The sequence below is a fragment of the Gouania willdenowi genome, chromosome 18, assembly GCF_900634775.1.
Source record: "Gouania willdenowi chromosome 18, fGouWil2.1, whole genome shotgun sequence".
Taxonomy (NCBI): Eukaryota; Metazoa; Chordata; class Actinopteri; order Blenniiformes; family Gobiesocidae; genus Gouania; species Gouania willdenowi.
In genome coordinates, this window is record NC_041061.1 from 1,077,803 (window position 1) to 1,103,634 (window position 25,832).

Genomic DNA, 25,832 nt, shown 5'->3' on the forward strand with positions numbered 1-25,832 from the left:
CATGTTTTATTTTTATCGTGTTATTTTGTATCGATATTCTCTCCATTTTGTGTTAAAAGGAAATTGGCCAAATCTTGAAAATCATCAGCTCAAACTTTTAACACACTCCTCCTGGAGATGCTATTTCTACTAGTACTACTACTACTATTACTATAACTACTACTACTACTATAACTACTACTCCAGCGATGTTCTGGGATGTCTTAGTACAACAACAAAAATCATAAATATGTCTAAGTTTATATCGCAATAGTACATTTCTGTCTAAACAAATCAATAATAATGCATTGATAGTGTAAAATTCACTGTTAAATTATGTCTGTATGAACTTGAGGCAGTGCATTGAAGGCGGGGCAGCGAAGGCGACATGGAAAAGACGGCGCAGATGGCCAAAGGTGGTGCAATTTGGTGAAGGCGAGGGCCGTTTATCTCTGCTTGCGGCTCTATTTTATGTTCTTTTGTGTATTTTTGTTATTTTGTGTCTTTTTTCTATTATTTTTTGGTCTGTTCTGTGTTTTCTCAGATTTTGTACGTTTTTATGAGTCATTTTGTGGGTTTTAGATTAAATTAAAAGACAATACCTGTACTTGTAAGGTAAAACATTTATTACAGATCATTTCATTTTTTTGACAAACAACCTTATTTACTATTCATGTTTCTGTTAAACACGTGTTAATGTTTCATATAACAGCACAGCATCCAGACTGTTACTTTTCAACACTATTCCATCAAAAATCACAGTTTAAATCATTTATTTCAACTCTACTGCAGCTTATTTCAAGTAAGAAAGCAACAAAAATAAAGACAAGCTTTCTAACAGTTTGGGGTTTTTTTTCTCCTAGCCAGGACATTGGGTTGATTTGTAAAGCAGGGGGACCGACACTTTTTTGATGGGCTACATTTTCAATGTTCGAGGGCTCGTCCAGGATGTGGACGAGCAATTAAACTATTTGTTGGGTACCTCAGGGCTCTGTTCTTGGACCCTTTCTGTTCGGCCTTAAAATGCTTCCTTTTGGTCAAATTCTGCAGAACTGTGAGGTTGGTTATTAGAGTTATGCCGATGACACTCAACTATATGCATCACTGAACCCAGATGACTTTTAATTATATGTTTGTTTTATTGTTGATTTAAAATGTCAATATGTTTTCTTAATGTTTCACACTTTTATTCATGTAAATGTAGTTGCCTTGTGTATGTAATGTGCTAATTAACTTAAAGCGGCTTCTGGACAGCCCATCATTTCACTGAGCAGATGTACAACTTGTACGTTGTGGAGTGGAGATAAACGTTCGCCTGCTCTACAGTCTAAAAAAAAATAAAGTCTTGGGGTTTACATGGGCTTGTCCTTTTTTTGGTTTTCTATTACAGTTTTTTTTATTGACAATTCTTCTATACTTAAATACCAAGGCTTTACTCAACAAAGTATCACTAATCACAACTTTCAAAGAAGAAAGGGCAGAACAGTTGTCACTCAGATCTTATTTGATGCTTCATCAACCCAACGTCAGGCAAACAAAAACAAAACCCCAACATGTTTTTAAAAGGCAACCCTTATCTAAGGCTGGAAAAACATTTCCCCTCCAACACACCGTACCAACCTTTGATGCCATTATCAGAATCGACAGAAAAACTTACTTCAACAGCCAGGAGTCTATCTCCAAAGCTAACAACTGTACAAGGATTCGTTGGCTTTTCCTCTAAGGTTGACATCATCTTGCTCAATCGTTTTTCCATCAAGTGCCCACAACACGTCTTTGAGGTTTCAGTAGAAAGAAGGCCAAAAGTTACATTTCATCTGCAAAAACACCTTTAAACCATCCCACTAAGCCCACGTTAGAGAGTTGTCTCTACAGCCGATTAGTGACGTCGAGACGTCCAGAGTGGATTAGTCTGTTTAGTCTTTTAATGTCATCTTTGTGGCAGACACAGTTTCATCTCCTTGACTTTGATTGAAAACATTGGTCTTGGTGACGATGGAGCAGATTTTGGAGTGAATGGCAACTCCTTGACACTTGGTACAAAGGTAGATATTGTCTTTCTTATATGAAAAATGTTACATGATATGCAGACATGTCTTCACAGTCTGAGGTTTGAGGAGAAACGAGACGAGTTTTATTTCATCGACCAAAACATGTCCTTAACCTACGTTACAGAGAGCCGTCTCTACAGCAGACATGGACAACTGGTGGATCGAATCAAAACGACTCTAAACCCACAATCCAGCAAAAGTACAAGGAATGACAACAAAAACACAATTTCTTTGTTTTCTGTGTTAATGCTCTGATTGGTCGTAATGCTGACATGAATGTTGATCATGTGACCCTGTTTGTGGCCCCACCTCTGATGGTGGACTTAACGATCTAAAGTGTGACCTTTGTGAGCTTCGTGGCTCCTTTTGTTTCAACTCCTTCACTCTTCTCTTTCTTCTGCATTTCAACCTTCACCTTCGTTTTCCCCGCCTCCTTTGCTGCTATCTCCTCCTCTACTTCCTCTTCCTCTTCCAGTTGAAGACTCCCAGAGGAGAACCTCATTCTGGCAAGTCCGGCGGGCTGTACCACTCTCCCCAGCTGAGGGGGCGGACAGTAATACGGGTAGAAGACCTCAGGCTCCGAATCGCTGTAGTGTCCGCTGTTGGCGCCAATGAAGCACATGGAAGCGGGGCGCTCAGGTAAAGGGGAGGAGTTGAGTGGGAGGGACGTGGGTCTGGATGGGCGTGTCAGGTGGGGGTAGTAACCGAGAGGACGGAACTCGGAGGCTGGGTTAAAGGCGGGATTCAAACTCCTTGAGATCTGAAACTTGACGTCCGGCTGGCTGACCACACGGCGAGGAAGTCCGGGGTGAAAGCTGGAGTCGTCACTGTAATGCCCCGCCTCCGTCAGTCCCACACTTAAAAACCTCCCTCCATTGCTTCCCGACTGGTAAACCCTCGGTAGTCCAGCTCCGCTTACACTGGGCGGGCGCAGGTTTCTTATGATTGGTGAAAGTGAGGGAGAATCATGGCTCAGTGGGTAAAAAGGAAGGCGTGGTAGGAACTCCTCCCTGTGAACTTGTGGGAGGCGCTCCAATGAGGACACGGAAACACAGTCTGACAAGTGGGTGTGTCTGCTGAGTGGGAATGATGGGAGGACTGGGTGATACTGGTAGGCAGGGTTGTTTGGGTAAAGGAGAACTAGCTGCTGCCCGGCGTCCAGGTGCGGCTGTGGGTGTGGCCGGCGTCGCGAGCGTTGCCCGTAGACCCCGGCCAACCTCTGAGCTTGGCGCTGCGCCACCATGCGTTCCATCCTCGCCTCCTCCATCGACGTAGATGAAGATCTCATGTTGGGCGAAGCGTTCGGTTGGTAGAAGGACGAGTAGAGGGGCGTGACCTGAGCGAGAGGGCGGAACCTGTGGTTGACCTCCACTGATGAATGGCTGCGTTTCCCTCCGCCCTCTTGGATTTCAGAGTCAGTCAGGCATCGGGCATGCACGTCCAACTCGTCGTGACTGTGGACTGCGAGAGCTCGACTCGATCGAGGGAACGGGTTAGTGTGTTCGTAAAACTACAACAGACATGGAGACAAAGACTAATTTCAATGCATCAAATGCATAAAAATGTAGAATATGGTTGAAATTTTAATTCTAAATGTGAGTACAATGAAACCTGAACAACAGAAATGAAAGAATCTTTATCTAATATATGAATAATGTATCGCATAAACCAGACATTGGCCACACGTGGTTCCCAAAAGTGAATTTACAAATGACTTTAAAAACAAAACAACAGCAAATGTACACACACACAACTACTTCAAAAAACGTACAAAATTACAGAAATTATGCACAAAAGACACAAATTTTCTCCAAAACACACAAGATGACTACAAGTATACACATAAATAACAGAAAAACCACAACAAAAATGACGACAAAAACACACGAAACAACAAATACACAAAATGACAAACAATACAAGCAAAAAATACACAAAATAGTAAAAAAAAAAAAAATTCTTCCAATGGTTTCAAAAAACAATACGAGCAAATGATACAAAGTGACAACAAAAACACACAAAGTGACTCCAAAAACACAAAACAACAACAGAAATTATTTTTCACATTGTATATTTTTCTGTTATTTTTTTGTGTGTATGTTTTTTGTGTAGTTTTGTGTGTTTTTTTGTAATACTGAGTGTTCATTTTGGGGGCCGCCGGTTGTCCATGTCTGTTAAATATCATAAATTAATATGAAATAATTGTTTTTGTAGAGTATCACCTGAATGTGTTTAAAGTGCGTAATATGAGCTCTTAACCTTTGAATACAAACACTTTAACTCTAAAGCTGACCGTGTGAGTCGTACCTGTTTGGAGACATCCGTGAGTAGATCAGGAGACGACTGACAATGTCTGTAGTCAGACGAATTGAATGTCCTGGAAGCACAAAAACAACCCGAGTCCATTTATTGGAACATAAACTTGTAAATAACAGAAAGAGCCAATCAGGTTGGACGCACCTGTTGAAGTGGGAGGTCTTGTTCTCTCCTGGTCCCAAACACTCTAACAGCTGCTTCTGAGTCCTTCCACTGCCAACAGACAACAGAGGGACAACCATTAATGTTCTAAGTCAACCGTGATGGTGTCCATGGAGACGTCCTACCTGTATCTGAAGCTGGAACCCTTACAGGACAGCAGCGTTCTCTCCGTGGCTTTGGGTTCCTCGGGTAGTCTGAAGAAGGCGTGGTACTCCACACACGTTTTCCAGAAGGCTTTGCACACGTCACGGCTCGCCATGGAGAACTCCAGCGTGTCTTTGCACGAAGGCTGTGTGGACAACAAGTAGTGGTCTTACCCTGACAAATGGACACTCATACAGTTCTTTGGGTTCTTATCCAGATAGACGGACACTCATACAGTTCTTTGGGTTCTTATCCAGATAGACAGACACTCATACGGTTCTTTGGGTTCTTATCCAGATAGACGGACACTCATACGGTTCTTTGGGTTCTTATCCAGATAGACGGACACTCATACGGTTCTTTGGGTTCTTACCCCAATCTTGTCATGGAGTTTAATGAGGAAATGTTTTCGTTTGAAGCTCAGTTTGCGGATCTTGGCCCAGCTGAAAGTGTTGATTTTCGTGTTTCCCTGAAAAACAGTCAAAAAGAAGCCATTTTTTACACTTCAAGGTTTATTTTCTAATTACATCCATTGGATACCTGGATAGTGGGCGGGGTCAAAGAAGTGAGCTGAAGATTTGGAGTTATTGAGTTAAACCACCAAAGCTTCTTCCCCTAAATGCAATACTACTCCATTTTAAATTCAAACCTTTAACAAATGTTTTCATTATGAGATGTTGTTAAAGGTTAGACGTTCACCAGCCCCAGTGAAACGTTGCCTCCTAGGGACCACATCCAGCTAGCACACACCTGAAAAACCAGAACCCCTGAGTGTGTGACGGCCAGGTTGATCCTCATTCCCTCGCCGTCGTTGGCCGGATGTGGACGGATGCCGTACATTTCCAGCTTTCTCGCCACTTCCAGCAGATGGATGTCTGATTCGGCCGGAGACACGCCTCTGAGGAGAGACACTGACGTTCAGGTCTGTCTGTGTGTCTGTCTGTCTAGACATCTATCTATGTAGACACCTATCTACCTAGACATCTACTATATCTATCTAGACACCCATCTACCTAGACATTGATTATAGTATATATATAGTTACATTGATTAAATTTGAATCTGTACTTATGTGTTTTCTTAACAGCAAAGCTTAAAAAGCACAGAACAAGTATAAAAACTTGTTAAACAATTATCTTTACCATCTAAAGAGTGATGGACATCTCAGCTCATTATGTCCATCTAGTGGACAAGCCAAGAGGGTCCAGCTGCAGAACCTCCACGCTCAGCTCCTAGAGGAGTACTGGTCTCACTACTATTCTTGACAAGATACCTAGTATATAATCTAGACATCTACGTATCTATCTAGACACCTGTCCATCTATCTATCTGTCTGTATGTATTGATGGGGACTAATATCCATTACATAAAATGCATCATTAATTTTATCAATAGTTTTTAATATTTTTCTCTCTCTTTACATCTATCCCTATCGCTATCTATTAAAATGTGTCACTCAGTGTCTAGATATGTCTCCATACATCCGTCTTTCTATTTTAATATCTAATATTTACCATTACCTGTGCTTCTTGTGAAACTTGATGATTTTGTGGTCCAGGTATTCCTGGTTGGGAACGTAGTGTTTCATCTCTAGGTGTTGATTGTCCATGTCTTCATCATAGTCCCCGAGTTCTGCTGTAAGACACCAGGATGCTCACATTTATTCACCTTTATTCACACACACACACACACACACACACACACACACACACACACACACACACACACACACACACACACACACACACACACACACACACACGTTTGCTTACATTGCAGGATGTGAGAAACCAGCAGGGCGGCGCTGTTGTCGTGACACGTTAGACTTCCAGTGGATAAATCCTGTTTAATCTGTAAGGCAAAAAGGTACCTACACACACACACACACACACACACACACACACACACACACACACACACACACACGCACACGTTTTTTTTTGTCGTTTTCTGTGTTTTGAAACCCTTGTTGATGTTTTGTGTGTTTTGGGAGTTAATTTGTGTATTTGTTTTTAGTATCGAGGCATGTTCTCTACATAGATATGTAGATATAGATGATTTGATTATTCACATATCAGTTAGTTTAAGATCACCGTCCAAATGCTTGATCACAATATAATGGCATGACAGTTGCTTTTGTTACACACACAACATAAATAAATAACCAACATCTCTTTGATTAAAATCATCATTGTTATCCAAAGCAGTGGTTCTCAACTTGTGGGTCGGGACTACAAATTGAGTCGTGGACAAATTAGGTCAAAAGACCTCCAAACTTTAAAGGTTCTGCACAGCCGAGTTTAGTTTTTATAAATGAATAAGAAAGATGGTTGATTTGTTGTACTTTTGGTTTTCTAAATTGCACTAAATAAGTCTTGACTAATACAACATCGCGACTAATCTCTAATAGGTAAGAAAGTTGATGTTTTTGGTTCAAAATAAACCAAAGAATCCCTTATCTATCTAGACCATGATCTAGACTTTTGTCCATCTAAACACCTATCTACTGTATCTAAACGTCAGTCTAGACTTCTATCTAGATATCTATCTATCTAAACACCTACAGTATATATCTAAACGTATATCTAGACTTATATCTAGATATCTATCTATCTAAACACCTACACCTATATATCTAAACATCTATCTAGACTTCTATCTAAACTAGACCTCTATCTAGATATCTATCTATCTAAACACCTACAGTATATATCTAAACGTATATCTAGACTTATATCTAGATATCTATCTATCTAAACACCTACAGCAGGGGTCTGCAACCTTTACTTTGAAAGGAGCCATTTTGCCTAATCTCACCTGGATTAAAGGTCTTTACGAAGCCGAAAAAACACTTTCTCAATAAAGATAATATAGTGTGTAACATTTTACAGTTCAAATTATATGGAATAATTTTATGTAAACAATATTTTATCGAGTTAATATTTGAAGGGCTACAACACATGACCATGTCGGTCAACACATGCTAAGTGATCATTTCTTGCAACATCAAGCATGCATATATAAATTAGCTAAATTAAAAAAAAATCTTTCCCCACACAAATAAAATCTACATTTTCTCCGAGAATATTCTTTGAGGGATTTAAAACCCAAGGTTAGCCACAGGTGCAATTAAAGTTGAGAGATTACAGGTGACGTAGGAAGGTGGCAGAGTTATTGAACAATGTGATTAAGTTTTAGGTTAACAAATTGTTTCATCATAATTCTATTTGAAGTTAATGTAATTAAACATTAATACCCTCTGTAAGAAATAACAATTCATTGTTTTTTTTGTTTTTTTTAAAAGCTATAGGGAGCCATTGCAAATGAGTCAAAGAGCCACATGAGGCTCCAGAGCCGCAGGTTGCAGACCCCTGACCTACAGTATATATCTAAACGTCTAGCTAGACTTCTATCTAAACTAGACCTCTATCTAGATATCTATCTAAACACCTATAATAATAATAATAATAATAATAATAATAATAATAATAATAATACATTTTATTTAAAAGCGCTTTTCCAGACACTCAAAGACACTTTACAGCATTAAAAACAACATTGATAGAAGAGAATATGACAGAGAAAAGAAGTGAGTGGGTGGTTTAAACATTAAAAGTTCAGTGAAACAGGTGAGTTTTCAGTAGTGATTTGAAGGATGGAGGTCGGTGCAGTTGTGGGTGTGGCTTGGTAGGGATTTCCATAGGGTGGGGGGCAGCTACAGAGAAAGCTCTGTCCCCCCAGGTTCTGTGCTTGGTCCTGGGGACAGTGAGGAGGTTTGCATCTGAGGAGCGGAAGCTGCGGGAGGGAGTGTAGGGGTGGAGCATATCTGTGAGGTAGGAGGGGCCTGATTATTAAGGGCTTTATAGGTGAGAAGGAGGAGTTTGAATTCGATGGGCTGAGGAACGGGGAGCCAGTGGAAGTTTTGGAGGATGGGGGTAATGTGGTCACGGGAGCGGGTGTGGGTGAGGAGGCAGGCAGCTGTGTTTTGGATGTATTGGAGTTTATTTAGCAGTGTGGAGGTTGTACCAAAGAGGAACTATTGCAGTAGTAAAGGTGGGATGTGATAAAGGCGTGAATTAGAGTTTCAGCGGCGGGGAAGGAAAGTGAAGGACGGAGACGAGAAATGTTTCTGAGGTGGAAAAAAGCGGTTTTCATGATTTGCTTGATGTGGTGGTCGAAGGAAAGGTTATTATCAAAAATGATACCAAGGTTACGGCAATGAGAGGTGGGACACAGGGTAGAGTTATCAATGGTGAGGTGAAAGTCAGAGGCAGTTTGGACCAATGAGGAGTATGTCTCATTTGTTACTGTTTAAGATCAGGAAGTTTTCTTGGAGCCATGTTTTGATTCAGAAAGACAGTTTGAAAGTGTGGAGTGGGTTTCATGGGTGATAGACTTGGTGGAGATGTATAATTGGACGTCGTCGGCGTAGCAGTTAAAACGGAGACCATGACGACGAATGATTTGACCGAGGGGGAGGAGGTAGATGGTGAAGAGGAGAAGACCTAACACAGAGCCCTGGGGGACTCCTTGGGACAGGGGGGCAGTGGAGGAGGAGCAGTTGTTAATGAGGATAAATTGTTTTCTGTTAGTGAGGTAGGACTGTAACCAGGTGAGGGCATCGCCAGTGATATTGAGGAGAGAAAGTAGGATGGAGTGGTTGATGGTGTCAAAAACAGCAGTGAGATCAAGAAGAACGAGAATTGAGAGTAGGGTGGAGTCAGATGAGAGGAGGAGGTCGTTGGTGACTTTGAGGAGGGCTGTTTCAGTGCTGTGTTTGGTGCGGAGTTTTTAGTTTTCTGAGGTCGGGGGTGTACCAGGGGGCGGTGTGTGTAAATGAGACTGATTTGGTTTTGGAGGGGGCAAGTTGGTTGAGGCAGGAGGAGAGGCAATTATTGTAATGATTAACAAGGTCCGTGGGGTCGTCAGAGAGCAGGGGGGGGGGGCAGACAGAATGTTAAGAAGAGAAGTGGAAAAATCATGAGGAGAGATGGATTTCAGGTTTCTAAAACAAATGGTTTGCTTGTCCTTGGGGTGGAGGGTGGGGAGGTGGCGGTCCATGGTGATAGCCAGATGATCGGAGATGCAGAGGTCAGTACTATAAAGTTGCTGGATGGTGAGACCGGTAGAGCAGACTAAATCTAGGGTGTGGCCATGGGTGTGTGTGGGGAAGTTGACTTGCTGAGTGAAGTTGTGGCAGTCCAGTAGAGCAAGGAATTCAGAGGCATGGGGGCAGTTGATGTTGTCCAAATGGAAGTTATATCTATATCTAAATGTCTATCTAGACTCCTATCTAGATATCTATCTAAACACCTATATATCTAAAAATCTATCTAGACTTCTATCTAGATATCAATCTAGACTTCTATCTAGATAACTATCGATCTCGACTTCTATCTAGATATCTATCTATCTAAACACCCATATAATTAAAAGTCTATCTAGATTTCTATCTAGATATCTAACTATTTAGACTTCTAATCTAGATATCTATCTATCTAGACTTCTATCTCGATATCTATTGAGGTGTATTGACTGCTTCACATGTGTAGGAAATTAAAGCATCTAAATTGAACTTTGACTGAGAAACTGTATTAGCCTCAGTCTTGGGGTCAGAAGGTCTCTCTCTCTCTCTGTGAAGTGTAAATGTGGACCAAGGGGGGATCCTTTCCCCTTCCTGGCCAAGCAAAGGAACAGTAGGATCAAAGAACAGGTTCGTTCCTGTTCTCACCTCTTTGTTACATTAAAACAATCAATCAATGTTTACTTGCTAAGTTTTCAGACTCTGGGCTCCGACCCCATGCGGAGCCCTGGGGATTTTATCACCCCCAAAGGTGACTCAGGATGTTGGAAGAATACCAGCTGTTTGTTTCCCCCTCAAAATGAGATCAAAGAATATGTATTTGTTTGGAAAGTATTCATTCTATGCAACATACCTCTTCACTTCAGGCTGAGTATAAGATGTCAACAGACGGCTTTAGACATAGGGGGTTTGTGACCCCTGCCGTTATCTCTGTAACTCGACTGTTGGATGTTGATTAACTTGTGAACCCTGAAAGTTTCTTGTTCCCAGGTTGGTACTTCCTCCATTTGTTGAGGTGTGAAAGTTTGTGACTTTCTTTCTTTGGTCTAAGGCTAAAGCCTTAGACTCCTCCCGTTGGTTTCCAGTTTCCTGTCATATCATATATGCCTTTCTTGGCTAAGATTCTTCAGAGTAAATTTGACCCCGGCTGCTCTCACAGGGCTTCTGCCTCAGCCCTGTTCTTTTGATTCTGCTTGTGTTAATAAACTTTGTGTTATTATGCAAGCCAGTTTCTACGATCCCTTTTTTCCACTCTACATCTTTTTCATCGTTCACATCTCTACCTGGGAAAACCACGACACTATCTATCTAGACTTTTATCTAGATAAATATCTATCTAAACACCTACTGTATATATCTAAACGTCTATTTAGACTTCTATCTAGATATCTAGCTAGATGTCTATCTAGACTCTGGACGGTCGAGTTTAGTTTTTACAAATTCATAAGAAAGTACTTTTCCCTTTCTGAATTGCTCTAAATAAGTCTTGACAAATATAACAGTGCAATAGATCTGTATTATCAACTGCTTCATATTTTCCTTTTTGGGAAATATAGGAAAGTTTGATGTGTTTGGCTGAAAATAAACCAAAGAATTCTTTATTTAAAACAAATGTAGAATCCTCATAAACAGTCAAACTTAAAGTTTGCAGAATGAGAATAAACAAGATCTTCAGTTTATATGTTTGTTATGAGCCTTTTTTCCCCCAAACCTTCTATAAATACGTATGTATATAGATATATGTACAGTATATAGATCTGGAGATACCTGGTGAGGCCTCTCTTTAGCTGTCCAGGATCAGGAGGGAAGAATTTCACCATGAACCTGAAGAACAAGTCGTTTGTGTCTGAAAGAGAGAAAAAAACAACAACAAAATATACAACATTACACACAACACAACTACACAAACCACCTTAAAGGGGACATATCATGCTAAATCCACTTTTTTAGCCCTTAAATGCATTTTGTTGTATATTTAGAGTGATTAGAAGTACAGAAAAAATCAAATTAGTCTCTTCAGGTGCTCCGTAGATATCTTTATATTCTGTTTTGCTCATATTTTTCAATCTGTTTCGATTTTTCTATTCTGTATTACGTTTTTTGAACTATTACATCACAGTATTTGCAGCAGAACTGCCAAATTAGGACATCAACTCCAGGCCCAACACTTCGAGCAATCCGCCATTTTTATTTCTCACTTTTATTTTGTAGTCCAAGCTCCAGGATGCAGAAGTTACGAGAGGATAAGTCAAAATGTTGGGTTGTTGGATGTAGTAACCCACACGCTTCATTACACTGTCTCCCAGCATCAGAACCTTTTCAAAGTGCCTGGTTGAGTTTTATTTTTTATAGAAATGTACCACATCTGTGGATAAGATCATTTTTGTGTGTGTGAAGCACTTCAATGATGACTGCTTCATCAACCTCCACCAGTATAAAGAAGGATTTACAGAAAGACTTTGTCTGATTGAGGGTTCAATTCCTTCTATCTTTGGAGACGATGAACAGAGCACTTCGGTAAACTGTTAATAACGCTAAAAAGTGATGATAAGACGTCCCTGTCATTGTTTTGTTAGCATTAGCAGTTGCACCGTCTTCATATGTTAGCGCTGTGTGCTCGTTTTAGATCCTTGATGATATGGCCTACGTGATTTAATTTAAGTCTAAAGTTTTCATTAGTCATTTCATTTTGCCGTTTTTGTCTCTGAAAAGACTGTATTAAAATGCATTTCGTGACGTTAGCTTGGCGCTAGCGTTAGCTCGGTGCTTGTGTTAGCTCACTTGTTAGGGTTCTGCAGGTTCATCATCTTCATTTTCATCTCGCTCCACTGGGTCAGACTCTGGCTCGAACATGTAAAGCTGGATGGACAAGTCTAACGTTGTTGACATTTTGTAAATAACGTGTGAATAAAAAGTTTATGCTCCGCTACATAGCCGTATCTCTTCTATCAAACTACAAAAATGGCCGAGCAGGGTGGAGTTGAACCGAGTGTCACCTGAAGAGGGGGCGGGGTATGGAGTGTCTCATTTGCATTTAAAGAGACCGTACCAAAACGAGTTGCTCTCAGAAGCGCATCAGAAAAGGGGTGGAGCTATAATAATGAGGAATTCAGACCCAAGCAGTGCAGTTCTGCTTTATATAGACCACAACTGTATGATTTATATATAAAAAGGAAGGATTTAAAACCATGATATGTCCCCTTTAAAAGGAACAGATCTATACTTTACACATCTATGAATGTCATCTCTTACGTTTGATCTGTTTCACTAGTGGCTTCAGCAGCTCCAGCCAAACCTGCAGCACAGACAGGAGACATGTAAGAGGAGGTCAGCGCTCTACTCTGAGCTCCTCACGGTGTTCTTACATAGTGTCCACTGCGGTGTCTGAACTCCAGGCCGAAATATTCCTTCTCCAGCAGCTTCAGGTGACCACACACTTTGTTAAAGAAGTCCACGCCCAGAACTTTGGACTGAAGAGAAGAGAAGGAGGATTCATAGGGTTAGACTCTGAGAAATCACATCAATAATAATAATAATAATAATAATAATAATAATAATAATAATAATCGTAATAGTAATAGTAATAGTAAAAGTGTAAAATAAATTTGGGGTAATCATAATAAAAGGAAAACTACATTTAGGAGGGAAATAATAATAGTAAGAACAAAAGGAAAAATAATTTTGAGGGAATAATAATAATATGGAAAATATTAAAATAAAGTTGTAAATATTTATTTATTTATATTTTTTTCTTGGGGGGGGGGGTGCATTTTTGAGCAGTTGAAGAGGAGCTTTATTGTGAAGTTCCTCCCTCAGTTCCTGTGTCTTCTGTAATTACCAGGATCAGTTGGTCCTCGTGGTCTTTTTTAGTGTTTGTGCTGCCAGCCTGTGTTTAGTGTGTCAACCACAGCTGGGACCAGTGGGTCTAACTGGTTATTATACTGGGAACAAACAACACCCACATGGAGCTATGGCTCAGACACCATCCATCCATCCATCCATATGTCCATTCATCCATCCATCTACTCATCCATCCATTCATCCATCCATCTACTCATCCATTCGTCTATTCGTCCATCCATCTATTCAATCATCAATCTATTCATCCATCCATCCATCCGTCCATCTATTTGTCCATTCATCCATCCATCTACTCATCCATTCGTCCATCCATCCATCCATCCATCCATCCATTCATCCATCCATCTATTTGTCCATTCATCTAGTCATCCATCCATCCATTTGTCCATTCATCCATCCATCTATTCATCATCCATCTATTCATCCATCCATCGATTCATCCATCCATCTATTCATCCATCCTTCTATTCGTCCATCTATTCGTCCATCCATCTATTCGATCATCCATCCATCCGTCCATCTATTCATTCATTCATCCATCCATCTATTCACCATCCGTTCGTCCATTCATTCATCCATTCATCCATCCATCCATTTGTCCATTCATCCATCCATCTATTCATCATCCATCTATTCGACCATCCATTTATTCATCCATCCATTGATTCATCCATCCATCTATTCGATCATCCATCCATCCGTCCATCTATTCATCCATCCATCCATCCATCCATCCATCCATCCATCCATCCATCTATTCACCATCCGTTCGTCCATCCATTCATCCATTCATCCATCTATCTATTCATCATCCGTCCATCCATCCATCTATTCGTCCATCCATCTATTCGACTATCCATCGATTCATCCATCCATCTATTCATCCATCCTTCTATTCGTCCATCCATCTATTCAATCATCAATCTATTCATCCATCCATCCATCCGTCCATCTATTTGTCCATCCATCCATCTATCTATCCATCCATCCATCATCCATCAATCTATGTATTCATCATCCGTTCTTCCATCCATCCATCCATCATCCATTCATCCAACTATCTATCTATTTATCATCCGTCCATCCATCCATCTATTCGTTCATCCATCCATCCATCCAACAGTCTCTGAATTTTATTCATCCTTTTCTTCTAAAGATGCTCAAGGCAGGACAAGGGAAGAAGAAAATGCTAACAACACACACACACACACACACACACACACACACACACACACACACACACACACACACACACACACACACACACACACACTCCTCTTAGTGCTCATGCCTTGCGGTGTAGGATTCTGACCTGAATATTAGAGCTTTCACTGCAGATGTTTACACTCAAACATCTGGAACACATCCATCCACTGTGTAACTAAAAATCAACTATTATCAAAAATGATCACTTTGTACGTGACTCAGATGATACAATGTATAAAGTAAAAACAGAATGAAACTCATAAAAATGAGTTATGAACCAATAAACTCGACTGAAGACATAATAACGCTGAAGAAACAGACTAAGATTATTTATATGAAATAAAATAACTGAGAGAGAAATTAAGAAAGTAGGCTACTCATAAAATATATTTAAAGACGTATGAAATATTAAATTACACTTACATACATAACTTTATGTTTAGTGATGCAGTTCCATAATTGGTGAAACATTAATAAAGTTGCATTGAGTTGAGCTTATTTGGTATAAACTTAAATATTTACATAGAATAGAATAAGAAAAAACATTAAAAACATTTATTAGGGAGTGAAATAACATTTAAATGTTTTTAATGGGTTTAAATATATTAATAAAGGCTAAAGAAGAGCCTCCTGAAGGTGTGGGTTATTACTAATGCTGATGCATTATATCACATCTATTATTGAATGTGGAGATGAATTAGTTTTCTGTCACAACTGAATCTTTAAAACAAAGTTTTTCTGCATGAGAAGCAGCTGCAGGTGAAGGAAATGTTTTTGAGGTTCTTTCATTTTCAGAGTGTAACAGGAAGAGGAAGAGGAAGAGGAAGAGGAAGAATGAGTAAAGTATTTGGGACTCACCTCCACCTCGAAGCTTCGCTCACTTTCATCCAGAAACAAAACCCGGAGCCGCAGCCTCTGCTCCCGGTGTCGGTCCATCCGTGTCCGTCAGTGCGCGCGTCAGCGGCGGCTCCGACCCGCCATCATCTTCATCATCTTCATCATCTTCATCATCTTCATCCTCCTCCGCGTGCGTGCTCCGTGCGCGCTCTTCAAACCGCAGGGTTGGGGTCAATTATAATTGTAATCGCGTAATTGATCATTAATTACATTTACGGCGTGATAATAATTGTATTTTTAAAAAAAATTATATATAAAAATATGTACATATATGTTGCTGTTACGTCTTAATCACAATTAAATTGTAATTGAGTTCAGATAATTGTTTTTGTAATTGTAATTGCCATGAAAATAAGAAAATAAAAACATTCTAAACTGGGGAACCATGTTACAGTTCTATCTACACATATTAACAATTATTAAAATATGTTTCATATCAAGCTTTCCCACATTTTACTTTAATTTTTTTTAAATCAAATGACACAAAAAAGGCTCAGACGCCCTCACTATAAACATTAAAACCTATATTTTCAGTGATTATGAACCATAACAAGGTAATCAATAAATCAACTGGATGATAGATATTGGTTTTTAGTGTATTTTACAGCTGATTAGGACCCATTAGCATTAGAGATGCTAACAGAAAGCTAACACAAGAGGACAGTTAACATTTTATAGGTTATTTATGTCAAGCTCAGTTAATGTGATTAATTGTAATTGAACTTTAGTAATATAGAATGTAATTGTAATTGACTTTCTGAACATAAAAAGTTATTGTCATTTATTTGCAATTGGGAAAAAATGCTGGTCAATGTAATTGTAATTGAATTGTAATTAAACACGGGGAATTGAAAATATAATTGTAACTGAAAAATGTAATTGACCCCAACCCTGTCAAACGGGCTCAACAGGGAAAGATCAATGAATCATTTATTAATTATCATTGAAATATTTCTCTTCTAATATTTACTTTTGAAAAATAAACTTTCACTTTAAATCTTAATAAATGTTATTTCGAATTATTATTTATTTATTTAATTATTTTTATTATTACATTGTGTTTCAATTCATTTATTTTGTGAGACATTTTTTTTATTTTAGTGGTAACTATATTAAAATTCTAACAGTCCTGACTTTATCTTTAAGCATAATTTTAATGTTTTATTTATTATTTGTTACAGAAGCAGATTAGGGGCAAAACTTTTTTCTTTTTTTTTTAAAAATTGATGGAGAAAATATTTTTGGGCAAATCAAGAATAAAGTCGAAATGTCAAGATTTAAACGGAAATTTCGAGAATAAAGTTGAAATTTATATTATTATTTTAAAGTCGGAATTAAAGTTAAAATTTTGAAAATGAACTTAAAATACAATATGGTGATGAAATCAAAGGTTTGCGTATAAAAGTCAAATCTACGGAAGCTGACAAAGGCCAATCCACCATAGACAACAGTCCAAACTGGCCCTAATCTGCTTCCATACAGCAAATTTCGACTTTGTTCTTGATTTGCCAAAAATTCACCATCAATTCTTTATCAAAATGTACCCTAATCTGCTTCTGTAAATTATTATAAATATATTCTGTTGTATTAATTCATTTAAATGTAATGTAATTAGGAATAAATCAACATTTCTGAACTAATTATTTGTATTTTCAAAATACATTTAGATTTTTATTTTTAACCTTTTAAAGCCATTTTGTTGAAACATCTTAGTGCTCCTTAACGTTTTGTTTTCAATCAAATTATTTTATTTTAAAGAATATTTTTAAACAAATGTGATTATTATTTCTCTTCTAACTTTAATTCAAATTTTAGCAAGTTAAAAGTTAGATTAATAGGACGTCTGAAAAAACAAATCTTAGGTTCGATACAGTGTTTGTTGCTCCTGATCACTAATAGTATTAAATATTATGTTTATTTGTTGGTTATTAATCATGTTTTTCTGCAGGTTTTAATCAAACTTCAGCGTTTGCCTCAGAAGAATCTGAATTTCACGGTGAGTGAGCGCTTTTAGAGTCACGACGTCCCAAAGTAGGTTAGGAGTGCAACGGCCTGCAGCTCTGTGTGTGTGTGTGGTCAAGATGCTTTTGTGTGTCCTCTTTCTATGACACGCACATTCATATAAAACAAGGATGTTAGCTTAGCACGTAGCGACCACTCCCACATGTTTGTTTAGCTTAGCTCGTAGTGACCAGTACCACTTGTTTAGATAGCTTAGCATGTAGCAGCCAATCCCACATATTTGGTTAGTTTAGCACATAGCAACCAGTCCCATATGTTTTGTTACCTTAGCATGTAGCGACCAGTTCCACATGCTTTGTTAGCTTAACATGTAGCGACTTTTCCAACATGTTTGGTTAGCTTAGCACTTAACAACCAGTCCCATATGTTTTGTTAGCTTTGCATGTAGCGACCAGTCCCACATATTTGGCTAGCTTAGCATGTAGCAGCCAATCCCACATATTTGGTTAGTTTAGCACATAGCAACCTGTCCCATTTGTTTTGTTACCTTAGCATGTAGCGACCAGTTCCACATGGTTGGTTACCTTAACATGAAGCGACCAGTCCCACATATTTGGTTAGCTTAGCATGTAGCAGCCAATCCAACATTTTTGGTTAGTTTAGCACATAGCAACCAGTCCCATATGTTTTCTTACCTTAGCATGTAGCAACCAGTCCCACATGCTGGGTTCGCTTAGCTTGTAACGACCAGTCCCACATGTTTGGTTAGCTTAGCACGTAGATAGCTTAGCATGTAGCAACTAGTCCTATGCGTTTGGTTAGCTTAGTATGTAGCGGCCAGTCCCACATGTTTGGTCTGGTTAGCATATAGCAACCGGTCCAATATGTTTGGTTAGCTTGTTATGTAGCGAACGCTCCACATGTTTTGTTAGCTTAGCGCTTGGCTGGGCTAGCTGAACGGGTAAAAGGGGCGGGGCTATTGGTCCAAACTGTTTGACCTGTATTCTAAGTCTCTGAAATGTTAACTATGCTTTGATTGGTCGACGACCTCGTCCTTTACGTTGGTGTTTCCTTGTCCTCCGACTTTGTGCTAATGCTAATCCACTCATTTGTGTTTCCTCTCATCAAAAGGAGAAAAGCTGTGAATCCACAAAGTTTCTGATCTTTAATCCCTTCTTTTCTTTTCTTCTGCTCTCGTGGGAGCAGCTTTTCTTCTCTCAGAGCAAAGCTGGAAACAGTTAAAAACACTATTAACTCCAACCTCTGCCCTTGGCTGTGGATTTAAAGCTGGTAAAAACCCAGAGGACGTCTCAGTAAGAAGATTAAGATATAGCGAGTGTCACACTGCCATTAAACGCTGCTACGGAAAATAAGAGGATAATAACACCTGATTACAACCAGCAGCAGCGACACATTTAATTAGAAGGAATAAGGAAGAGACACTGAAACTAGAAGTGGACTGTGGGACAAAAAACATACACAAAGTGCCTCAGTTTTACTCTGAAACAGAAGGTTCAAAACCAGCTTTGTTCAAAACAGTCTGCCTGGCAAAAAAAAAAATCAATATACAAAATAAAGAAAAATGTGCCCGAAAGTAAAAAAATGAGTTCCAATAAATGATTTAAATGCAATGTTGGAGCAGCTGTTGACTTTTAAAAGGACATTTTTTAGAAAAAATGTGCAACATTTGACTAGAATTAACATACACAACAATCAACATAAACACAATTATTGTTGTGGTATAAAAACTTACGTCTTGTTAATATGGAATTATTGTTTTTTTCCAAAAACTATTTTTTACTTTGTGATGAGTACTATGAGATGACTTATTGTTGTAATTAGCGTTATATAAATAAAGTTGAATTTAACGGAATTTAGTTAAAGCAGTGTGATTTTTATTTTACTAAAGCAATACAAATATAGAAACAGTTAAAGCAGAACTAAGTAACTTGTGTTTAGCGTTCCCACTAAAAGTCTCTTTGGTTATGTCACTGTCGTAAAAACTCAGCATTTGTTTGTGTGCTGAAAAAGCAGCTCTGAAAATGGATGGATGGATATGCTGTATAGATAGATAGATGGATGGATATTTGTGTGTGTGCTGCCTGATGGAGCGCTGGGTTGTGATTGTGCATGCGTGCCTGTTGCTGTGACGACAGTGTGTGTGGTTGCTGTGTGCTGCTGCTGAGCTGTCACTGCATGGAGTTGCTCCGTTCCTCAGACAAAGGTCTTTTCTGCCTTTTTTTTGCTGGCTCCGCCTTGATATAAGTTAGAGAAAAATGAATTTGTAGACAACCATGTGCAGCCACGGGGCTGGTCATAATCTAGCATTAGTTTGTATTGGGCTGTTGTAAAGTATGCCTTGCCACCGGGTTGGAGGCAGGAAAGTTGCAAGTCCTGTGTCTGGTCACAGACTTATTACCCTCACATGAACTATGAGAAGAATTTATTAAGCTGAAAAAGTTACTTAATTCTGCTTTAATACAAACATGGGCAATTGGAGGAAAAAATAAATCCCAAAACAGACAAAAGGACAAAAAATTACACAAAATGACAACAAAAGCATACAAAATTATTCCGAAAACACACAAAGCCGCAAAGATACTTAACAACTCCAAAAACACAAAAAAATAATTTAAAAATTCACAAAATGACATTAGCGAAAAATAATAACATGAATTTACAAAAACCAAAACACTCAAGCCCCTTGGTTTTGGTAATTTGCACTATATAAATAAAGTCACCAAAAGAACTTTAAGAGAAAGATTAGCGCAATATTTTACATTTTACGAAAGCAATAAAAAGAAAGAAACAATTAAACATGTGCAATTGGTGGCCCTCCGTCTAACTTTGTGCAGTATCAAAAATAAATGCACAAATTAAAAAAAAAATGCACACAATGAGAGAAAACTGGACAAAATGACAACAAAAATCCACAAAATGACTCCAAAACCCACAAAACTTGAATAAAAATACACAAAATGACTCCAAAAACATTTGTTTTGCAAAAATGCTCAAATTAACAGCAAAAAACAAAACATGAATTTACCAAAATTTGGGGAAAAAAAGATGTTTGTAAACCCCGGAATCATACGTAAACATACTGAAGACAGCTAAGTAAGGTCCCGTACTGTGGCTACATCACCAAGTTTGTCATTGTACCGGTCATTAGAGCTACTATCTTTACCAGGGAGAAAACATTTATTCCTGGTTTCTGTTTTCCAGTTTTATTGGGCTTTATTTACCGGCGATTAGTTCCTACTGCATTCCGCCAGGCGGCAGAACTTTTTATAAACATCTGGAAACCAGTTACACAGCTTTTTGCCGGGGATGAATTGAAATATAAATATGAATATTTGCGCCGATTGATCATTATTATAAACACTGATATAAATGTTGATCATGTGACCCTCAGATACAGACACATTTTTGTTGCCCCGCTGTGATAAAAGTTTTTCATCTCTAGGTTAACGTGTATCTTTCTCAACAGGCACAACAAAGGACGCCTTTCTAATGTTTGGGTCCTTCTGGATGAACTGCGGCGGGAAATGACTGGTTGCTTAGTAACGAGCACAGAGAGGTGAGTAGGTAATCTAGTTTAATGCAAACACATTAAACAATGTCGTTGTTAAAAATTGCTAAAGGGAACAGAAAGAGCGCATATACAAATATACAGATATTTATTCAGTATTTATGGAGATAAAACAATTACAAATGGGTTAAAATGCCGTTTAGATCGAAATGAGAAGTGATCCCAAATTACCAATGGTAAATTACCCTAAACTTGTAATACATTTATATTACTAGTTACTGTGATGAAAATGTAATATATTTGTATTACAATAAGACGCTAATTATATCACACTGATAGTGTTCGAATAACATCGGTCTAAGGAGCAGAAAACTCTTTTTTTTTGTTCCCCATACGTTAAATTTAACTATAATCATCATCTTTTTTTCCCTCAAACAATTGCAAACAGTGAGAAAACAAAGCAAATATGCACTTAAATTAAATATGCATGTAACTTGAGTTACGTTTTGCAATGAGTTACACTACTGAGTTATTTCAAAAAGGAATATATTACAAAAACAACTAGTTACTCCCAACACTGACGGTCATTATTTATGTCTTTAACCTATTGTAAAGTCGGTAATTGTCCATATAATCACAAATTAAACGTTATTATATGTACTTATGCTCACATTTCAGTGTTTTAAAACAACAGAAAGAACAAGACACGATTTAAAAAAAGTAAATAATAATAATAATCCTGATGAAAACTTTCAAAATATGGAAAAACAAAACAAAAATGTAACAAACCATGTCTAAAATTAAATTTGTAGTAGAACAAACAACAATAATTTGAAGAAAGCTTAAAAATGTTTAATAAGTTCACTCCCAGGTTTGTATTTAACTGACCTCTAGATGGAGACAAAGGTTAGTAATACTGATGCTTGGTTGGAAAAACTTTCTTTACACAAGATAAATAAATGATTGTTTAAAATGTAGTTAATATATCTTTATTATCACATATATTATATATAATTTTGGGCTTTTTTGTTGTTGCAAAAAACAAATAATTATACAAGAATCAAACAACATGAAAGAGCTTTAACACTGGTATTAAATAAATCAACCAGTGCTAAATTAAGTCAAATCAATAAAAAATAGAAAACAATATTTGACTTAAAATGTAAAACACGACAAATTAAATGTTGAATATTTGGGGGGCTGTGATGATGCCAGTGTGTCAGGGGGCGTGTCCAACCACCAAATGATAATATTAAAAACACAGCTTCCTTTAAACACAGTGATTATATTTCAAGAAATTGATTTATGAATATTAATACCATAATACAGTAGACAACATTAGATCAGGGGTTCTCAATCTCGGGGTCAGGCACTGAGAGGGGGTCATCAGATGCCTTCAAGAAACTAAGATTTTTTTTTTGCTTATTTTTTTACCCTTTTTCTGGAACTATACCCAAGTTTTAATACATTTTTGCTACATTACTCCATTTCTACTACTTCTCCATTAAATTTTAATGCCTTTTCTGCACATTTTTTCCACTTTTGAGACATTGTCAGCACTTATAAATCCTTTAAAGCGCTTTTCCACCTAATATCACATATTTTGACCCATTATCTTTTATTTTCAACCTGTTTTTCCATGCTGATTTTGACCAATTTAACCACATTCACCATTTGTCATGCCGAAATCAAAGGGTTTATATTTCAACGCCAATTTCAAGCTATAAGGGAGCGTGTGAAGCGCCCACAAGAAGCTGCACGTGCACGCCCCATAGCGGCTGGCAATCGTTTCTTTTCTCCTCCCTGACCCCCACAACCCGTTCCCCCGATCGACCTCGTACCCCCACTGCCCACGTACTATCTTCTCGAGTATCTTTGTGACTATGTTTTGCTTTTGGTGGATATACGCCGAGAAGGTTTTTTCCTAGTTTTAAATTGTCCTCCCCAATAGGGAACTTAGTTTAAAACCTGCTTTTTCCCCTCACCCTTGCCCATACGGCGACCCACAGTTATCCCGTTCTTGTCCTCCCATGTTATATGTGATTGTCTTTTCATGTTTCTTTGGACTGGATGAAACTGAAATAAAATTTCGTTGCTCTATAACAAGTGTAATGACAAAATAAAGCTGATTCTGATTCATTTTTTAGTTTTAACTAATTGTTTCAATTTGAACCCATTTTCCCCCCACATTTATTTGCGACTTTTAACAACATTCCTGTGGTTTTTAAAATCCCATTTCACCACCTTTTCCACCATGTTTTGTAACTTCTAACCCATTTTATTTCTGATTAAAACAAGGATTTACATCTTTAAGATGACTATATATAAGCCCCAAATAATACTAACTTATTGTCACTTTTAATTGCTGTGTTCTTGTGTCATCCGTTCTCTGTTTCTCTTCTCTGCTGCTGTGTTTAACATCTGTTTCCTGCAGGTTATCCATGTTCCATACAGCTTGTCCGCTGTGTTTAGAGAACCTGTAAACTCACACTGTCCATTTGTCACCGCTGACTGTTCTCCCTTCCACATTCTCTCCATTCCAGCATTTTTTTGGGAGCACCAAAGAACACCAGAGGCTTTCTGGGAAGATCTTTGTTCATAGGATGAAACACGAAGAAGGTAAAAAAAACAGGCGGGAATTCATCAGGAATGTTCGAAGCATCTGCAGCGACTGTTAAAACATCAGCTAAAGTAAAGCATCTTTCTTCTTTTAGTGAACAAATTAGTATTTTGTGGCAATAAATTAGTATTTCATGGCAATAAATTAGTATTTCATGGCAGTAAATTAGTGTTTCGTGGCAACAAGTTAGTATTTCGTGGCCACAAATTTAGGCTGCAACAAAAAAATCGTTAAAATCGATAAAAATCAACTATTATGTGTTGGCAACGAATTTAATTATGAATTCGTTGCATCGTGCGATTTATGTCAATGACAGTGATGCAGAGACGTTTGATTCACCTCCAGAGCTTTGTGTGTGCGCACACAAGTGTTTGTGTGTGCACGCACAAGTGTTTGTGTGTGCGCGCACGAGTGTCTGCGTGTGTGCGCGCCATAGACAGTAAAAAGAATGGATGGGACAAAGGGATGTGAAACTTTTATTTTTAGAGCTCCCCCTGCTGACTGGCTGCAGTATAGGTCATAAACCCCGCCTCCTCAATGTTGCGGGTCAAACTGTAAAGTTAAAATACTCGTTATGTAATTTTTATTCCAAACCTAAACTCTGCTGTGATCATTAGTTATTAATCAATCAATCAATCAATCTTTTATTTGTATAGCGCCAAATCATAACCAATGGTATCTCAAGACACTTTACAGTAGAGCAGTCTTAAGGACGGACTCTTCATTTTATGGATACACACATATGCATATATACGTATATACACATACATATGTATCCCACACCCAACATGAATTTATCATGGCGGCAAGGAAAACCTTCTGTTAAGCAGCAGGAACCTTGTGTGGATCCCATTCCTATGATGAACAGCCATCCACGTTATGCTGTGTTGGGTGTGTGCAGAGGAAAGGGTGGAGACAGAGTTGTTGAGACTCTGTAACTCCACACTGAGGATCCCACGGACCTGCAAGACAAAAGCCAGAAGGAGTACAGGAGCAAACACACAAGGGAAGAAGCAGACATAGAGGGAGTGTTAGAGAGAGGAATGGGACCCTCTCTAACCTAAATGACCTCTCTCTTAACGCCCTCTCCAACCTCTCTCCAACCGAGCATGCCAGACCCCCCCGGCAGTCTATGCCTATTGCATCTTAATTATGAGCTATGAGCTGGTTCCTAACTAAAAGCTTTACCAAAGAGGAATGTTTTGAGCCTAACCTTAAAGGTAGAGAGGGTGTCTGCCCCCCGAACCGTGGTTGGTAGATGGTTCCAGAGAAGTGGGGCCTGATAACTGAAAGCTCTTCCTCCTATACTACTTCTAGAGACAAATGGAACAACGAGTAGTCCAGCATTTTGAGAGCGTAGTGTTCTGGGGGGGTTGTATGGCACTACAAGCTCCTTGAGATAGACTGGTGCCTGTCCATTTAGGGCTTTATAAGTGAGAAGAAGAATCTTGAATTCTATTCTATATTTTATGGGAAGCCAATGCAGAGAGGCTAATACAGGAGTAATGTGATCTCTTCTCCTAGTTTTAGTCAGTACACGTGCTGCAGCATTTTGAACCAGCTGAAGTGTCTTAAGCGACTTGCTCGGGCAGCCTGCTAAAAGAGAATTACAATAATCCAGTCTAGAGGTAACAAAAGCATGGACTAGCTTTTCGGCGTCGCTCTGAGACAGGATAGATCTGATTTTAGCAATGTTACGGAGGTGACACCCTACATTGTGTTCAAGTGCTTATTTTTTTGTGAAATTTGTTTTAAATAAGTTATTTCAGGTTGAAAAACGGGATTTGACGTAATATATGACGATGATTGACAGCAGATGATTGGGCAGTACGCAAAATGGGTGGGGCGTGCTACCAGGGCTCCTCCCGCCGAACTCAGACTCTGGCTCCAAATGACGTCAAATTTGCAAAATGGCAGCGCCCCTAAGCGCCGTATTTTGGCTTCAAGAACGTTGAGTGGGCACAGCTGCAGTGCACGCCCACTTGTGTGCTGCACAAGTGTGTGGACACATGTAGCTAATGA

General features: G+C 38.6%; 2 protein-coding genes across 2 annotated transcripts in view; one reads left to right on the plus strand and one right to left on the minus strand.

Annotated features, from left to right (window-relative positions):
- Positions 1–2,361: 2,361 nt before the first annotated feature.
- LOC114480771 (FERM domain-containing protein 7) lies at positions 2,362–15,738 on the minus strand. Its single transcript, XM_028475188.1, has 12 exons — positions 15,661–15,738; positions 13,101–13,205; positions 12,988–13,030; positions 11,503–11,581; positions 6,425–6,522; positions 6,173–6,287; positions 5,403–5,550; positions 5,026–5,121; positions 4,634–4,797; positions 4,491–4,559; positions 4,338–4,407; positions 2,362–3,540 (listed from the first exon to the last, which is right to left on the minus strand). The coding sequence occupies exons 1-12, from the start codon at positions 15,736–15,738 to the stop codon at positions 2,362–2,364; spliced, it is 2,244 nt and encodes a 747-aa protein (XP_028330989.1).
- Positions 15,739–23,752: 8,014 nt separating this feature from the next.
- trpc5a (transient receptor potential cation channel, subfamily C, member 5a) overlaps positions 23,753–25,832 on the plus strand; it is a 56,973-nt gene continuing 54,893 nt past the window's right edge. The window contains 1 exon segment of the mRNA XM_028474440.1: positions 23,753–23,881. The gene's annotated coding sequence lies outside the window, so the exon portion shown is untranslated.

Coding starts and splice junctions, on each gene's coding strand:
- LOC114480771 (XM_028475188.1), bottom strand. CDS start 15,738: ATGGACCGACACCGGGAGCAGAGGCTGCGGCTCCGGGTTTTGTTTCTG. Junction 4,408..4,490: donor AAGACCTCCCACTTCAACAG/GTGCGTCCAACC, acceptor TTGTGCTTCCAG/GACATTCAATTCGTCTGACT. Junction 3,541..4,337: donor TCACGGATGTCTCCAAACAG/GTACGACTCACA, acceptor TGTCTGTTGTAG/TTTTACGAACACACTAACCC.